This window comes from Carassius auratus, chromosome 41, assembly GCF_003368295.1.
Source record: "Carassius auratus strain Wakin chromosome 41, ASM336829v1, whole genome shotgun sequence".
NCBI lineage: Eukaryota > Metazoa > Chordata > Actinopteri > Cypriniformes > Cyprinidae > Carassius > Carassius auratus.
In genome coordinates this window covers 25714673-25732451 of record NC_039283.1, presented here as the reverse complement: position 1 = coordinate 25732451, position 17779 = coordinate 25714673, and the positions used below count along the sequence as shown (strand labels likewise).

General features: G+C 32.4%; 1 protein-coding gene across 4 annotated transcripts; it reads right to left on the bottom strand.

Annotated features, from left to right (window-relative positions):
• Window positions 1-3261: 3261 nt before the first annotated feature.
• LOC113059408 (sialoadhesin) lies at window positions 3262-16573 on the bottom strand. 4 transcript variants are annotated; one of them, XM_026227878.1, is made up of 8 exons: window positions 16415-16573; window positions 12331-12708; window positions 10928-11239; window positions 9487-9750; window positions 5115-5387; window positions 4859-4955; window positions 4604-4775; window positions 3262-3427 (listed from the first exon to the last, which is right to left on the bottom strand). In XM_026227878.1, the coding sequence occupies exons 1-8, from the start codon at window positions 16455-16457 to the stop codon at window positions 3335-3337; spliced, it is 1632 nt and encodes a 543-aa protein (XP_026083663.1). In that variant the 5' UTR covers window positions 16458-16573; the 3' UTR covers window positions 3262-3334. The 4 variants fall into 4 exon arrangements, with proteins under 4 accessions (XP_026083663.1, XP_026083666.1, XP_026083664.1 ...); XM_026227881.1 differs by having other exon boundaries at window positions 4604-4772; XM_026227879.1 differs by having other exon boundaries at window positions 4859-4952.
• Between the last annotated feature and the right edge of the window lie 1206 nt (window positions 16574-17779).

Below are 17779 nucleotides of genomic sequence, written 5' to 3'. Positions count from 1 at the left end.
AAAACAAGAGGAAGAGCATCATTCTCTGCGGTGAAGAAGAACACCATGACAATGATGCACAGCCATCATTGCGTTGCATAAAAATGGCTTCACAGGCAAGGACAATGTGGCTACTAAGATCTGCATGCACAGTGAGGCCAAGACTTTTGGAAGATGGCCTGTCAAGATGGAAGATGGATGTCAAGAAGGGCAGCAAAGAAGCCACTTCTCTCCAAAAAAAAAAAAAAACATCAGGGACAGATTGATCCTCTGTAGAAAGCACAGATTGGAAATTCGTGGTCTAGGATAGGACATTCGAACCAGAAAGACACAGCTTACATTACATTAAACATAAAAGGTTTTTGTCTTTATGCTCAACTAAAGTGAAATAATGAGCATATTTCCACTTTGAGAAACTGGTGTTGCTCTCGCCTTGATTCGTCATGACTGCCACACATACTTGAATAAACGGAGACACGCCCACAGTGCGTCTTGGTGTTTACAGTGGTTGGCATCCACCAATCCTACAATGCGTCGCTGCTGCAAACCGGTTAGGCTGCACTTCAGTCAAAATTAATTAATAAAAAAAAAGTAACGGACAATGCACCATATGGTAACGGTAACAGAGTTAATTTATTTAAAAAGTAATGCGTTACAGTATTAGTTACTGTCAAAAATAACTGTGTTACAGTAACGCGTTACTGCCCAACACTGGACAACACTCTTAGAAAAAAGGGTTCATTGGAGTTCTATATAGAACCATAGGGTTCGTGAAACCGCTTTGAACTCACGAACTGACTTAAATGATTCGCGATCCAGCTCCGAACTCCTGAACTGACTCAAATGATTTGTGAACCCGCTACGAACTTCCGAACTCATTCAAATGATTCGCGATCCGGCTCCGAACTCCCGAACTGACTCAAATGATTCGCGAACCAGCTACGAACTCTCGAACGGATTCAAATGATTTGCGATCCGGCTCCGAACTCATGAACTGACTCTACGAACTACGAACTCCCGAACTCATTCAAATGATTCGCGATCCGGCTCCGAACTCCCGAACTGACTCAAATGATTCGCGAACCAGCTACGAACTTCCGAACTCATTCAAATGATTCGCGATCCGGCTCCGAACTCCCGAACTGACTCAAATGATTCGCGAACCAGCTACGAACTCTCGAACGGATTCAAATGATTTGCGATCCGGCTCCGAACTCATGAACTGACTCTACGAACTACGAACTCCCGAACTCATTCAAATGATTCGCGATCCGGCTCCGAACTCCCGAACTGACTCAAATGATTCGCGAACCAGCTACGAACTCTCGAACGGATTCAAATGATTTGCGATCCGGCTCCGAACTCATGAACTGACTCTACGAACTACGAACTCCCAAACTCATTCAAATGATTCGCGATCCGGCTCCGAAATCCCGAACTGACTCAAATGATTCGCGATCCCGCTCCGAACCATCGAACTGATTGAAATGATCTGCGAAGCCACTCCGAACTCCCAAATTGACTCAAAGGATTAGCGATCCCCAAACTGACTTATGTTATGGTATTATTCATATTATACATATAATTTTATGCTATTATAAATCTATACCTATATGTTATTGTACCGTTGTACTCGCTTTTCATATTATTCACTTTACTTTAAGTTGTACTACATATACTTTTTAATGTAAAATATCACTTAACTATATTTCTACTGTGCACTGTATCAGTGTATATTTTCATCTTCACTGGATCCATATCCTCATCAGTTACATGTGTTATTATTTGTTGTGGAGTTCATCTGTAGGCTAGTGCTATCAAAATGAAAAGCAGACTACAAGTGTGTCACTTTTTGATTTGTATTTACTTGTTTTATTAAATTTTCTTCACGATTGTAAATTATTAGTGTTTAAAGCTGTATTATTTAGATTTTATCCCAGTATTTCAAAGGGAATGGGCAGTGTTCTGACCTGAGACACAAGAAAGAGAGAAACAAAAAGAAAGAAAAATGTTGGGATTGAACACAGAGAAAGCAATAAAACAACTACATATCATGTAATGTACATTCAAATTACATTACATGAATATGTTACAGTTATACTAAATTAACAGATTTGTAAACCGAAAAAATCTACGAAATCATCAAGTGAGACGAATGTGAGCTTTCAATTAATAATTTTCCAAACTTAACTAAATAACTGGAGTCAAAGTTTTTTTTAACTGCACGTAAACCTCTGAAATCGGTTGATAAATGTGAACGTTATCGTGTTTTTATTCAGTAAAAACCGCAGCTCACCCGTTTACTTTCATTTGTTTTAAGGCAGTCTTGCCCTCACTAACATGGCGGACGTGTTGACGTATCGCGGCAAAGGCTCAAAGCGCCCAATGAGGCGTCTAGGTATTTATATGTCTATGTTCAGGAACTCACAGCTACGAGCGCTAGACTGCAGAATAAAAGTCCTCTGAGTCTTATAGCAAAGAGGAATCCAGCATTTTTTATTTAATTATTTATTTTATTTGATGTATTTTTTTATATATATATATATATATATATATATATATATATATATATATATATATATATATATATATATATATATATATATATATATATATATATATATATATTATTGTATATACATGTTGCATTACTCATGAGATTTTTCTTTGCAAAAAGATTTACGACTGAGATTACTTCAGTAATTTCAGCATATCTTGTCATTTAATAAAAATGATCATTTTTGCATGCGTAACAAGCAATATTATCAAAGTAATATGCATTTTATGAGTTTCAAATTGCACTTTGTTAGTTAACAAAAATAAATTAATTTAACACCACAAAAAATAATACCAGTGTTATTTTAGTATCTATTATAGTTTTTATTAATATTTTGAATTAGTTTTTATTTGTTTTAATTTTATTGTTTATTTTATTTAGATATTTCTAAATAGTTTTACATTTAGTTTATATATATATATATATATATATATATATATATATATATATATATATATATATATATATATACAGCTACGAGCGCTAGACTGCAGAATAAAAGTCCTCTGAGGGACTTTAACCATTACCTTTTTTAAAAATTACAAAATCTTACTAAAATGAAAATAAAAATGGGAGATATTAAAATAAAAATGATCTCAAAATGATAATAAAAACTAATAAAATTAAAACTAAAACTAACAATAAAAAAATATTGTAATCAGATATAAATGTTAATAAAATGGAATAAAAGGAACTATTTAATCACTGCATATTGATCACACTGATTGAAATGCCAAACACACAGTTTATTGACTCTTTATTTCTGGAGGTGAGCTGAAGCACAAGGACAGTCTGAGCTCATATGACCTCCACATACACAGCTGTGTCTGAGTCCACAGCGACGGGGTTCAGTGCCTGGCGTCTCGCTCCGCGTCTCTGTCTCTTGTGCATCTGGAACACAGACCAACAACATCACCTGCAGCTAGTCCACATAACTGTTATTAATACAGACCATTTATTATGTATTTGTCCCCATGACTTCCACTTATAATTTTAACAAAACATTCTTTTTATAATTTCAGGGTTTCATTAAAATGTTGTTTTGGAATTTTAGGAATAAGTACATAAAAAAAAAAAAAAAAAAAAAAAAAAATATATATATATATATATATATATATATATATATATATATATATATATATATATATAATGTTTAGTTTAAATTAGTTTTTTTGATTAAAAACAATTAAAAAGTCAAATAGAAATTTGAAAAAATAAATGTAAAATAATAAAACCCATTAAATATTTCATTATTTATTTTCCCCCCATGACTTCCATATAACATTATTTGTATAATTTAGGGCTTTAATAAATGTTTATTATGTAACTTTTGGGGAAAATATTAAAAAAATTCAAAACAAACAACAAAAATCCAAATAAAAAAATTTTAAATTAGAAAAATACAAATTGTTTTAATTATTTAAAAAATAACACATTTAGATTAAAGAACACATTTAGAATAACAATTCAAAACTGTTAAAAAAGTAAAATAAAAAATGTGAAAAAATAAAGTAAAATAAAAAATGATTAAATATTTTAATAATAAAAAATAATTGAAAAGAAATGTTATTATTTATTTTTCCCCCATGACTTCCACATAACATTATTTGTATGATATAGGGCTTTAATAAATGTTTATTTTGGAATTTTTGGAATAAGTAAAAAAAAAAATATCCAAATTCAAAACAAACAAACAAAAATAAAAATTAAATAAAAAAATACAAATAAAATATTAATTAATAATATTAAAAAAATATAATATTGAAAACAAAGTTTATTATTTTACTACATTTTTTAAATAATTATTTTATTTATAATTTTTTATTGTTTTAATAAATGTTTAATTTGGACCTTTAGGAATTTTTTTTATGAATGAATGAATAAACCAATGACTGAATGAATGAATAAATTAATGATTAAATAAAATAAAAAAATATATAATCCAAAATTCAAAACAAAACAATCCAAAAAGAATCTACATTAAAAAATAAAAAGTAATATATTTAAAATTGTTGACAAATGTCTAAAAATGTGACTTCAGATATGACTATGAGCCCTTTAGAGCACCTGTTTGCTCCGCACGAAGAGCGGAGTGCAGTTCTGGTAGATGAGCTGGTAGCTGCCGTTGCTGTAGACGTTTGTGACTTCGCTGCAGTTAATGTAGAGAGGCATTCGCTCCTGATAGAGGCCCTGAAGCTCAGGATGCACGGCTGGAGGCCTGTAGGCCATCACACGTCTCCTTTAAGACAAGAAACAGCTCAGATGATATTACACTGACGGTCAGATGAGATGAACACATGAGCTCCGAGCATCTTACTGTACCTTCGGTTTGTCCTGCAGCAGCAGAAAACCAGCAGCAGAAGCAGCAGCAGAAGCACCGCACCAGCTGTCGGGATTACAGTCCACTTCAGATCACCTGCTGACAAACACAACACCTTCAGCATCTTATAGGATCACAAAACCAGGTGGAACATGCAGAAACATTTGGAATATGCAAACTTTTTTCTTTAAATATTTAAACATTTATGCAAATATTAAAAACACCAGCAGATGGGTGAATAGTTGTAGTGTGTCGTACCCTCGTGAGGCTCATAGAGCAGGTGTGAGTGGTTTCCCAGAGCGCTGACAGCGTGACACTCCACCCGCAGCGGTGCGTCTGAGATCCCGCGGAGCGTCACTGTCAGCGTGTGGTTTACATAAGAAGAAGACGAGGTGTTAAACCCATCCGGCAGGTGAGAGCCGTTCACACTCCAGGTGACGGCGGGACGAGGGTTCGAGTCCACGACACAAGAGCAGGACAACAGTGTCCCGTCCCAGTCACAGGACGAGCGAGACAGAATCAGCGGAGCGTCTGCAGAGACACAGAACCAGGAGAACATGAGACGCAGAACCAGGAGAACACGAGACGCAGAACCAGGAGAACACGAGACATAGAACCAGGAGAACATGAGACATGAGACATAGAACCAGGAGAACACGAGACACAGTACCAGGAGAACACGAGACACAGAACCAGGAGAACATGAGACGCAGAACCAGGAGAACACGAGACGCAGAACCAGGAGAACACGAGACATAGAACCAGGAGAACATGAGACATGAGACATAGAACCAGGAGAACACGAGACACAGTACCAGGAGAACACGAGACACAGAACCAGGAGAACACGACACGAAAACACGAGACACAGAACCAGGAGAACACGAGACACAGAACCAGGAGAACACGAGACACAGAACCAGGAGAACACGAGACACAGAACCAGGAGAACACGACACGAGAACACGAGACAAAGAACCAGGAGAACACGAGACGCAGAACCAGGAGAACACGAGACATAGAACCAGGAGAACATGAGACATGAGACATAGAACCAGGAGAACACGAGACACAGTACCAGGAGAACACGAGACACAGAACCAGGAGAACATGAGACGCAGAACCAGGAGAACACGAGACGCAGAACCAGGAGAACACGAGACATAGAACCAGGAGAACATGAGACATGAGACATAGAACCAGGAGAACACGAGACACAGTACCAGGAGAACACGAGACACAGAACCAGGAGAACACGACACGAAAACACGAGACACAGAACCAGGAGAACACGAGACACAGAACCAGGAGAACACGAGACACAGAACCAGGAGAACACGAGACACAGAACCAGGAGAACACGACACGAGAACACGAGACACAGAACCAGGAGAACACGAGACACAGAACCAGGAGAACACGAGACACAGAACCAGGAGAACACGACACGAGAACACGAGACAAAGAACCAGGAGAACACGAGACACAGAACCAGGAGAACATGAGATGCAGAACCAGGAGAACACGAGACGCAGAACCAGGAGAACACGAGATGCAGAACCAGGAGAACACGAGACGCAGAACCAGGAGAACAAGAGACGCAGAACCAGGAGAACACGAGACGCAGAACCAGGAGAACACGAGACAAAAGAGAACATGAGAAACAGAACCAGGAGAACACGAGACACAGAACCAGGAGAACACGAGACAAAAGAGAACATGAGAAACAGAACCAGGAGAACACGAGACACAGAACCAGGAGAACACAAGACATAGAACCAGGAGAACACGGGACACAGAACCACGAGAACAGGAGACACAGAACCAGGAGAACATGAGACACAGAACCAGGAGAACACGAGACACAGATCCAGGAGAACACGAGACACAGAACCAGGAAAAAACGAAACACAGATCCAGGAGAACACGAGACACAGTACCTGGAGAACACGAGACACAGTACCTACCAGGAGAACACAAGACACAGAACCAGGAGAACACGAGACACAGAACCAGGAGAACACGAGACACAGTACCTGGAGAACACGAGACACAGAACCAGGAGAACATGAGACACAGAACCAGGAGAACATGAGACACAGAACCAGGAGAACACAAGACATAGAACCAGGAGAACATGAGATAAAAGAGAACATGAGACATAGAACCAGGAGAACACAAGACACAGAACCACGAGAACAGGAGACACAGAACCAGGAGAACATGAGACACAGAACCAGGAGAACACGAGACACAGAACCAGGAGAACATGAGACACAGTACCTGGAGAACACGAGACACAGAACCAGGAGAACATGAGACAAAAGAGAACATGAGACACAGAACCAGGAGAACACGAGACACAGAACCAGGAGAACACGAGACACAGAACCAGGAGAACATGAGACACAGTACCTGGAGAACACGAGACACAGAACCAGGAGAACATGAGACAAAAGAGAACATGAGACACAGTACCTGGAGAACATGAGACACAGAACCAGGAGAACATGAGACAAAAGAGAACATGAGACACAGAACCAGGAGAACACGAGACACAGAACCAGGAGAACACAAGACATAGAACCAGGAGAACACGAGACACAGAACCACGAGAACAGGAGACACAGAACCACGAGAACATGAGACAAACAAGAACACGAGACACAGAACCACGAGAACACAAGACACAGAACCAGGAGAACATGAGACAAAAGAGAACATGAGACACAGAACCAGGAGAAACAGAAACACGAGAACATGAGACACAGAACCACGAGACACAGAACCATGAGAACATGAGATATATATAAATGTTAACTGTAAAAAAATTATAATAATTTAGTACAATTCTTAGCACTAAAATAACTGAAACTAAAACTGAAGTAAAAATGAATAAAAACTATAGACATTAAAAAAAGAACATGACACAAACACAAAGTTACTAAAACGTGAACTAAATAAAAAAATATCTAAAAGTAAAAACTAATTAAAAATATTAACAGAAAATATAGTGGCATCTTGATATTAAAATATAAACTAAAATTTAAAATAAGTAAAAAAATATATAAACATATTTGTTACTTGACGTTAATGGGAATAAAATGATATAAAAAAAAACAAGGCAACATTTTCCATTTAATGTCAGTTTAACAATGTAAAACTGAAATCATGAGTAAAAATTATGTAAACATATATAAAAAAATAAAAATACTAGAAAAATCACAAAAATACACAACAAATTTATTATAATGTGAATTATAATTAAAACAAAAAGAAGGATATAGGAATTAAAACAAACTGAAAATAATAAAAACTAGTATCTCAATCGTACTTAACATTAAACCCTAAAATTAAATGTAAAACCATAAAAATATTGTTACTTTAAATAAGATAAACATTAAATGAAACTAAATACAATCCTTAAAAAATCTAATTTTATGTTAATTTCACCTGAAGTACTAAATTACAAATGTTTAAATACAAATTAATAAAAACTATACATAAACTAATTATAATAAAACAACTAAAAATAGAAGAAGAAATAAAACAGTGTTACCCAAACTTTCACTGAAATTAAAACAAAAACAGAAGTTATTAAAAAAACAGCATTGCAATTATAGCCAACTAAAACCATGGAAGCCCGTTTCCGCCACTGAATTTATAATTTGCGACTATTACAGAGCCCCGCACAAGACATGCAAGAAAAAGTAAATAAATTGTGTGCATGATTTAGCAAATCGAGGGAATGAATTAGTAAATCGTGCACACAATTAATAAATCGAGTGAACGAAATAGTAAATCGAGGGAACGCAATAGTAATCGTGTGCACGTTTTAGTACAGTGAGGGAACGAATTAGTAAATCGTGCACACGATTTAAGGCCCGTTCACACCAAGCACAATAACTATAAAGATAATGATAAAGATATAGTAAAAAAAAATCGTTCTCAATATTAAAGAATAGCGGAGTACACACCGCAACAATAACGATAAAGGCAAAGAGAAACGATATCGTTGGAATCACTTCTTCTTCTTCTTCTTTCATTTTTTGGCGCATTGCATTCTCAGTGCATACCGCCACCTGTTGGAATCACTTTCAGAACGATTTCTTTTTTCTGATGAACGATAAAAACATTCCCAACCAATCAGAATCCTGCTGTAATGAGCTCGAGAATTTAAAGCAGCAGACGCGTGTTCGCTTAGAATACACAGACAATATTGCTGGTCTGGACGCTAGTATCCTTATCTTTATAGTTATCTTTTAGTTATTTTTATAGTTATCGTTCTTGGTGTTAATGGGCCTTTAGCCTACTATTTTTTCTTGCATGTCATGTGCGTTGCTCCGTAGACTAGCGACTTTTTTCTCAGCAAGTTTATAAATTCGCAATTTTGAATTTATAATTCGCAACTTTATAATTGAAAAAAGTGAAAATTGTGAGATAAAAAGTCTCAATTACTTTTTTATTTTTTATGAAGTGGCGGAAATGGACTTCCATATTAACAGAGCTCCACAGGATCATTAGTGATGAAGAAATATGAGATGGAAGGAAAATTATATTTCAATGCTCAGTAACAGATACGGGACTGGAACCTTCAACGCCAAGCGTCACGGAGGCAGAACTAACTCACACTGCGCGTTGAGGGGCGTCGGGGGGGACGAGGCGCGTCCCAGGCGGTTAGCAGCGCTGCACTGGATGCGCGTGTCTCGGCTGATGTTGTAGATCCGGACGCTGTGCGTGTGTTTGGACAGGATCCGCGTGCTTCCCGCCTCGACGCTCCACCACTGGTACTCCGTGACCGGGGGGTCTGCCTTACAGGAGCAGAGGAGCAGAGCGTTTCCTCCGAGACGCACCGACGCGCTCACGACCTGAACACACACGTCTCTGGGAGGAACTGAGACCACAAACACAAGCAGAGTCAGCTCTCGAGATCTCGAGATCAAGATGCATGCTCATACATGGTTCCCTCTTTTTATTTCAGATTTCCTAAACCTAAGTGTGACTTATAGACCTGGAAGAATCCTGGAAATTCATAAAACATTGAAATTATTACTTTTTTTATCATTGGAAAAACATTTTTGTTTTTACTATAAATGTGCACCCCGAAGAACATTTCAGTTATTGAAATTTCCAGATTTTAATTTTTTTTAATTATTTTAATTCATTTTAATATTTGTTATTATTAATATTGTATAATTGTTTTATTGTATTATTTTGATTAAATATTATTATTAATATAATTTATAAAACTTAAATAATAATTCTGTTATTAGCAAATTTATTGAAATTGTTATTTTTAGGCAAAAAAAAATCGATAAAATAAATGTTTAACTATAAAATATGTATTTAAATATAGTAAATCCACAAATAACTACAAACGTCATGGAAATTACAGTTATTGGTAAATAAAAGCTAAAAAACATTCTGTTATTAAAACATCTAGATTGTAATTATTTATAATTATTAGAAATATATTATATTATATTATATTATATTATATTATATTATATTATGTACTATAAGTACAATTACTGAATTTGCTACTGGGTAAAATCATTATAAAAAATATAACAACATTTATAGAGTTAAAAATAAATATAGTCACAAATAACTAGAAACATTATGGAAATGCTGACCTGGAATTTATAATTAAATGTTATTATTATTATTATAAATATGATTATAATATTTAAAAAAGTATGTGTAGTATTTATGTTTTGAGCAAAATTATTTTAATAATAAAAAATAAATGTAAATAATAAAAAATAATTAAATATAGACCCAAATTAGCAGAAAACTCATGAAAAAACTGTTATAATAAAAAGTCTAAAACCTTAAGAACTAATTAATTGTATGATCATAATTAAAAATATAATTTACAATACAATATAAACACTAAAATATTTAAGTGAGTTAATTCAAATTGCATCTCTGTAAATAAAAAGGTCTGAAAATGAGCTATTGTCTGCTTCTGAAGCTGTTCTATCAGTTAATATCATGCAGCAGTGAGACTGAATGGAGAGAAGCCGAGTCTTCTGTGGGTTTGTGTGAGATGAGGGTTTGTTTCTCACAGTGCACGAGGATCTCGCGGGTGGCCGAGGATCGTCTGTTATTGGGGTACTCCACCTCACATCTGACTCTGGGGTTTGTGTGCCGCGGGACGGTGAAGACGAGGCTGGTCTGAAGCACCGGAAACCAGCCAGTGTCCCGCAGCAGCTCTGTGTCTCCGTGAACACTGCTCCCGGTCGGATCGCCACGCTCCCACTTCCACAGCAGACGAGGTCGATCAGACGGACAGCTGAGCCTCGTCGAACAGTTCAACACGATCCGATGGCCCTCCTTCACCGGCCCCGGGTCCGTGAGCTCCGGCGGCTCCGGCGAACCTCGTGAGAAAAACACATACATATTCTGTTATTACATACAAACAACACATCACTGCTGTTTTACTACCATTATTGTACTAAGATCTTGAGTTAGCCTTTTATTTATTTATTTATTGTCCATACAATTCTTTTTGAACACAATATATTTATTTATTTATTTTTTAATATTTTACATTCATTTTTAAAGTTTTAGTCATTTTGTTGTGCAGTTTTGTCTTTTTTTATTAATTAATTGTTACAAATTAATTTATTACTTTTTTATAATATGTTTATATTTTATTAATGTTATTTTTTATTTTCAATTATTAAATTTAATTGTAAAGTTTTTTTGGCTTTGTTATTTTTATATTTTTAAATGTCTATGTTTTGTTTTGATTTTTTTCGATTTTATTTATTTTTTATTTATATTTTTATTAATATTGTGAATTATTATTTTCAATTATACATTTACATTTTAAAGTTACACTTTTTTATTTTTGTTATTTTGATAATTTTTTAAATGTATATTTTTTCTATTTTGAATTAGATTTTATTTTTATAGTTGCGGTTTTTATTTTATTTTCTAAATGTTTTATTTTTATATTTTGAATTATATTTGATTTTATACATTTTTTAGTTTTAACTTTAAAGTTGTAGGAATTTTAATTTGACTTGAATTTTTAAAAATATTTTAAGTTTATTTTTAGATTTTTAGATTCACTGTTTTTACATTTGAATTTTAGTTAAATTGAGAGATTATGTTGTTTTCGTCATTTTTATTAGTTCTTAAATATATCTATACAATTTTTTATATTTTTAAAATTGTTTCATTTTTTAAAATAACAATTTCATTTATAATTTCATTTTTTTTGCTATATGTAAATATTAATTTCTAATAAGCTACTAACTACTAATCACCTTTAGTTATTTCATTATTAGCTATTCAATTACAAGTTAAACTAAATGAAAAATTACAATATTATATTAATGGTGAAATGGTATTTTATTTCAGTTTAAATTAATTTTTATTTCAAGTAACATTTTAAATGTTTTTTTTCTGGCTTTAGTTAACGATCATAGCATTGCATCCCATCAGAGCAACACGAGTATACCAGTCACGCTGATGTTGACCTGGCTGCTCGCAGGCCATGACCTTTGACCCTGCTCCCTCATCTGCAGTACGTATGTGTTTTGGTCGTTGCTCCTGATGCTGCTGATGCTGATGGAGCAGTCGCCGGCGCTGATGTTCCCTGCGAGCGCCGTGCGCTCTCTGAAGTCGGATTGAATGATGTCGCCGCGCACAGAGCTGAACACCGGCCATCGCAGCATCATGAGAAACGGCGTCGAGGATCTGACGAGCCGAAGCTCCATCTTCTGAGCGTCCGGAGCAGGACTGAAGGAGCAGGGGATGATGAGACATGAGCCCTCCAGAGCCAGCACTCGTCCTGGGACAGACACAGAGACAGCAGCACTCCTCCCAAACGCACTCACTGAACACACACAACAACAGCAAGCATAGGGTTATATTACAAACTTCAACTCAATTTACTTTTGGAGATCATTCCTGTAAAATAATTACATTTTTATGAAATTTTTATTACAAAATCTAATTAATAAATTTAATGTCAGCATATATTAATACATTATTAATAGTTAACACTACAATTTTTGACTTTTTGTGAGTTTGCGTCATTTTTATTTATTGTTTTTTAAAATCTGTACAGTATTTATTGTTAGTTTTAATCAATTTTAAAGTTAACATGAATGAAGAATGGAAAATACTGCTAAAGCATTTATTAAACTTAGTTAATTTTTATTCCTACATTAACTAATACATTATATATAGATAGATAACATTATATATAGATATTACTATAGATATTATTCTTCATGTAATAATTTCAACTTTTTACCTAATAGTTATTATTTTCATGTAATAATTTCGACTTTTTACCTTATAGTTATTATTTTCATGTAATAATTTCAACTTTTTACCTTATTGTTATTACTTTCATGTTATAATTTCGACTTTTTACCCTATAGATATTATTTTTCATGTTATAATTTCGACTTTTTACCTTATATATATTATTTTTCATGTTATAATTTCGACTTTTTACCCTATAGATATTATTTTTCATGTTATAATTTCGACTTTGTACCTTATAGATATTATTTTTATGTTAGAATTTCGACTTTTTACCTTAAATATATTATTTTTCATTTTATAATTTCGACTTTTTTCCTCATAGTTACTATTTTTAATCTCATAGTTTTAACTTTTTAACTTATAGTTATTATTTTCCATGTTATAATTTCGACTTTTTACCTTATAGTTATTATTTTCCATGTTATAATTTCGACTTTTTACCTTATAGTTATTATTTTTCATGTTATAATTTCGACTTTTTACCTTGTAGTTATTATTTCTCATCTCATAATTTAGATTTTTTTACCTTATAGTTATTATTTTTCATGTAATAATTTAAATTTTTTACCTTATAGATATTATTTTTCATCTCATAGTTTTGACTTTTTACCCTATAGTTATTATTTTTCATGTTATAATTTCGACTTTTTACCTCAGTTACTATTTTTCATCTCATAGTTTTGACTTTTTACCTTATAGTTATTATTTTTCATGTTATAATTTCGACTTTTTACCTCATAGTTACTATTTTTCATCTCATAGTTTTAACTTTTTACCCTATAGTTATTATTTTTCCATGTTATAATTCGACTTTTTTACCTAATAGTTATTATTTTCATGTAATAATTTCGACTTTTTACCTTATATATATTATTTTCATGTAATAATTTCGACTTTTTACCTTATATATATTATTTTCATGTTATAATTTCGACTTTTTACCTCATAGTTACTATTTTTCATCTCATAGTTTTAACTTTTTACCTTATAGTTATTATTTTTCATGTTATAATTTCGACTTTTTACCTTATGGTTATTATTTTTCATCTCATAGTTTTAACTTTTTACCTTATAGTTATTATTTTTCATGTTATAATTTCAACTTTTTACCTTATGGTTATTATTTTTCATCTCATAGTTTTAACTTTTTACCTTATAGTTATTATTTTTCATGTTATAATTTCGACTTTTTACCTTATGGTTATTATTTTTCATGTTATAATTTCGACTTTTTACCTTATAGATATTATTTTTATGTTAGAATTTTGACTTTTTACCTTAAATATATTATTTTTCATTTTATAATTTCGACTTTTTTCCTCATAGTTACTATTTTTAATCTCATAGTTTTAACTTTTTAACTTATAGTTATTATTTTCCATGTTATAATTTCGACTTTTTACCTTATAGTTATTATTTTTCATGTTATAATTTCGACTTTTTACCTTGTAGTTATTATTTCTCATCTCATAATTTAGATTTTTTACCTTATAGTTATTATTTTTCATGTAATAATTTAAATTTTTTACCTTATAGATATTATTTTTCATCTCATAGTTTTGACTTTTTACCCTATAGTTATTATTTTTCATGTTATAATTTCGACTTTTTACCTCATAGTTACTATTTTTCATCTCATAGTTTTGACTTTTTACCCTATAGTTATTATTTTTCATGTTATAATTTCGACTTTTTACCTCATAGTTATTATTTTTCATCTCATAGTTTTAACTTTTTACCCTATAGTTATTATTTTTCATGTTATAATTCGACTTTTTTACCTAATAGTTATTATTTTCATGTAATAATTTCGACTTTTTACCTTATATATATTATTTTCATGTAATAATTTCGACTTTTTACCTTATATATATTATTTTCATGTTATAATTTCGACTTTTTACCTCATAGTTACTATTTTTCATCTCATAGTTTTAACTTTTTACCTTATAGTTATTATTTTTCATGTTATAATTTCGACTTTTTACCTTATGGTTATTATTTTTCATCTCATAGTTTTAACTTTTTACCTTATAGTTATTATTTTTCATGTTATAATTTCGACTTTTTACCTTATGGTTATTATTTTTCATCTCATAATTTAGATTTTTTTTTACCTTATAGTTATTCTTTTTCATGTAATAATTTCAATTTTTTACCTTATAGATATTATTTTTCATCTCATAGTTTTGACTTTTTACCCTATAGATATTATTTTTTATGTTATAATTTCGACTTTTTACCTTATAGATATTATTTTTCATCTCATAGTTTTGACTTTTTACCTTTATGGTTATTATTTTTCATGTTATAATTTCGACTTTTTACCTTATAGATATTATTTTTCATGTTATAATTTCGACTTTCTACCTTATAGATATTATTTTTCATCTCATAGTTTTGACTTTTTACCTTATAGTTATTATTTTTCATGTTATAATTTCGACTTTTTACCTTATATATATTATTTTTCATCTCATAGTTTTTACTTTTTACCTTATAGTTATTATTTTTCAAGTTATAATTTTAATTTGTTTACCTCATAGATATTATTTTCTCATAGTTTTGACTTTTTACGCTATACATATTATTTTCCATGTTATAATTTCGACTTTTTACCTTATAGATATTATTTTTCATCTCATAGTTTTGACTTTTTACCATATAGTTATTTTTCATGTTATAATTTCGACTTTTTACCTTATAGTTATTATTTTTCATCTCATAATTTCGACTTTGTACCTTAGTTATTATTTTTCATCTCATAATTTAGATTTTCTTTACCTTATAGTTATTATTTTTCATCTCATAATTTCGACTTTTCATTTAATATACAATGAACAGTTATTTTATTTTATTAACATTAACAAATTGCTTAGCTAATGTTATCTCATTGTTAATTAATGCATTAACCTACTCAAACTAATGAGACCTTATTGTAAGGTCTTACCAACAATGCTCTAAAAACAAATTAAATACAAAAAACTTTAACATTTCACATCTCATCACCAACAGCTGCTCATTAAAAATGTCCAACTCTAATGACTGTAAAACACTGTGCTTTTATGGTCCTCGTCATCACATGTGTCTTCAGATCAGCACAGGACAGATTATTTCACAACAGGATCAGAATATGGAAACAGGGAAGTTATGCGTCTGAGAGTCTGAATAGGTTTGTGCTGAGATGATGTTCAGAGAAAATGATCACTGCATCCTGATCATATGCTGATTTAATGAAACAAATTAACTGAGTAAATATCGCTCACCTGACATGATGGTAAAGATCCGGATCAGTGTGTCCAGGGCCATGAGCTCCAGTCAGATGGATGGACGACACACACTGATGCCGCCGGGGGACTTTCTGCTCTTTTTTAGTGTTTAAGGAAGTCAGAAGTGAAGGTCTGGCATGTTTCGTAACACTGATCTGCAGTCCCATGACGTTCCTGCTCCAACATCTTCACTGTAGTAATGCATGCACTTTATGGAAAATAGTTATGGAGGATAAAGCAGAAAAGGAATATGCTTACACAAAAGCTGCTTATTCACAAAGCACAAAAAACTAAAAAAACAACAACAAAAACATATTTTTTAACTAAATGAAACTGAAATTGGTCTTTTTTTAAATAAAATAAATGTTTAATATGTCATATCAAAAACTGAATCATTTTTGTAGAATTGTGTTGTTTTATTAATTTATTAATATTTAGCTCAGCATCTTCTATGTCATGTAAAGTTCACCATGTGCTTGTCTGACTCATGCTCACATTTTCACCCATTTCCTCTCCTAAAACTTCCTCCTCATGTTTTATTTTGTGGCCAAGATTCGCTGTATTTCTCAGTTTAATTCACACTTGGGCTGAATCAGTTCAGCAATTCCTCAAACTGTCATTCTAATGTACTTTTAATGTCTTTGCACACATTTTTTTTAGTGTCAGTGCAACACACTAGTCCTCAACGAGACTAAATTGAGTCAATTGCAACACTGACATCACAGAAATGTCTATATGGCATCTGCAAGACATATTTTTTTAGAGTATCTGCAATACATCTAAAGGATGTTTTGTATCAGATGTTAAATAGACGTTTAGAATATTTCTTTAAAATGTAGAATGAATGTAAAACTGATATTTTAGAGATGTCTGTCAGATGTTTGTACACAGCAGATGCTTTCCAGATGAAGCGATCTTTAACAGACCTCTTTCAGACGTACCTGTGCTTTCTGGGAAAGATTCACTGAGTTCATATAGAAAAGAGCTGCTTTGTTAACAGAAAGAAGACAAGTTTTGTTTTCTTCAAATGGACTATACGTAAATATCCACCTAATGTCCAATATCCAAACGATTCAGTGTTAACTGTTCGAATGAATCGAACTGAATCATTTGACCGATTATCAACAAACTGATTCATCTGCAAATCTGGGATGGTTTAGATTCTAAACTTGATGAACTGAGATGAAATATTAGCACTTAAAATTATTCTCATGTCGCTTTATTCATTCACATGTAAAGATTTATCTATAACACTTTACAATCAGGCTCAATAATTTTAGTTAATTTATTAACTAACATGAATGATTAATGAACAACACATATTTACTACAGTAACACCATAATTATTTGTCATAATGTCTT

Bases quoted from the DNA above. Each gene is read 5' to 3' on its own strand.
- LOC113059408 (XM_026227878.1), bottom strand. From the start codon at position 16,457: ATGGCCCTGGACACACTGATCCGGATCTTTACCATCATGTCAG. The intron at 12,709-16,414 runs GTGAGCGATATT...GTGTGTGTTCAG, and splicing joins GATCTTTACCATCATGTCAG to TGAGTGCGTTTGGGAGGAGT. The intron at 5,388-9,486 runs GTGAGTTAGTTC...GTGTCTCTGCAG, and splicing joins GACGCCCCTCAACGCGCAGT to ACGCTCCGCTGATTCTGTCT.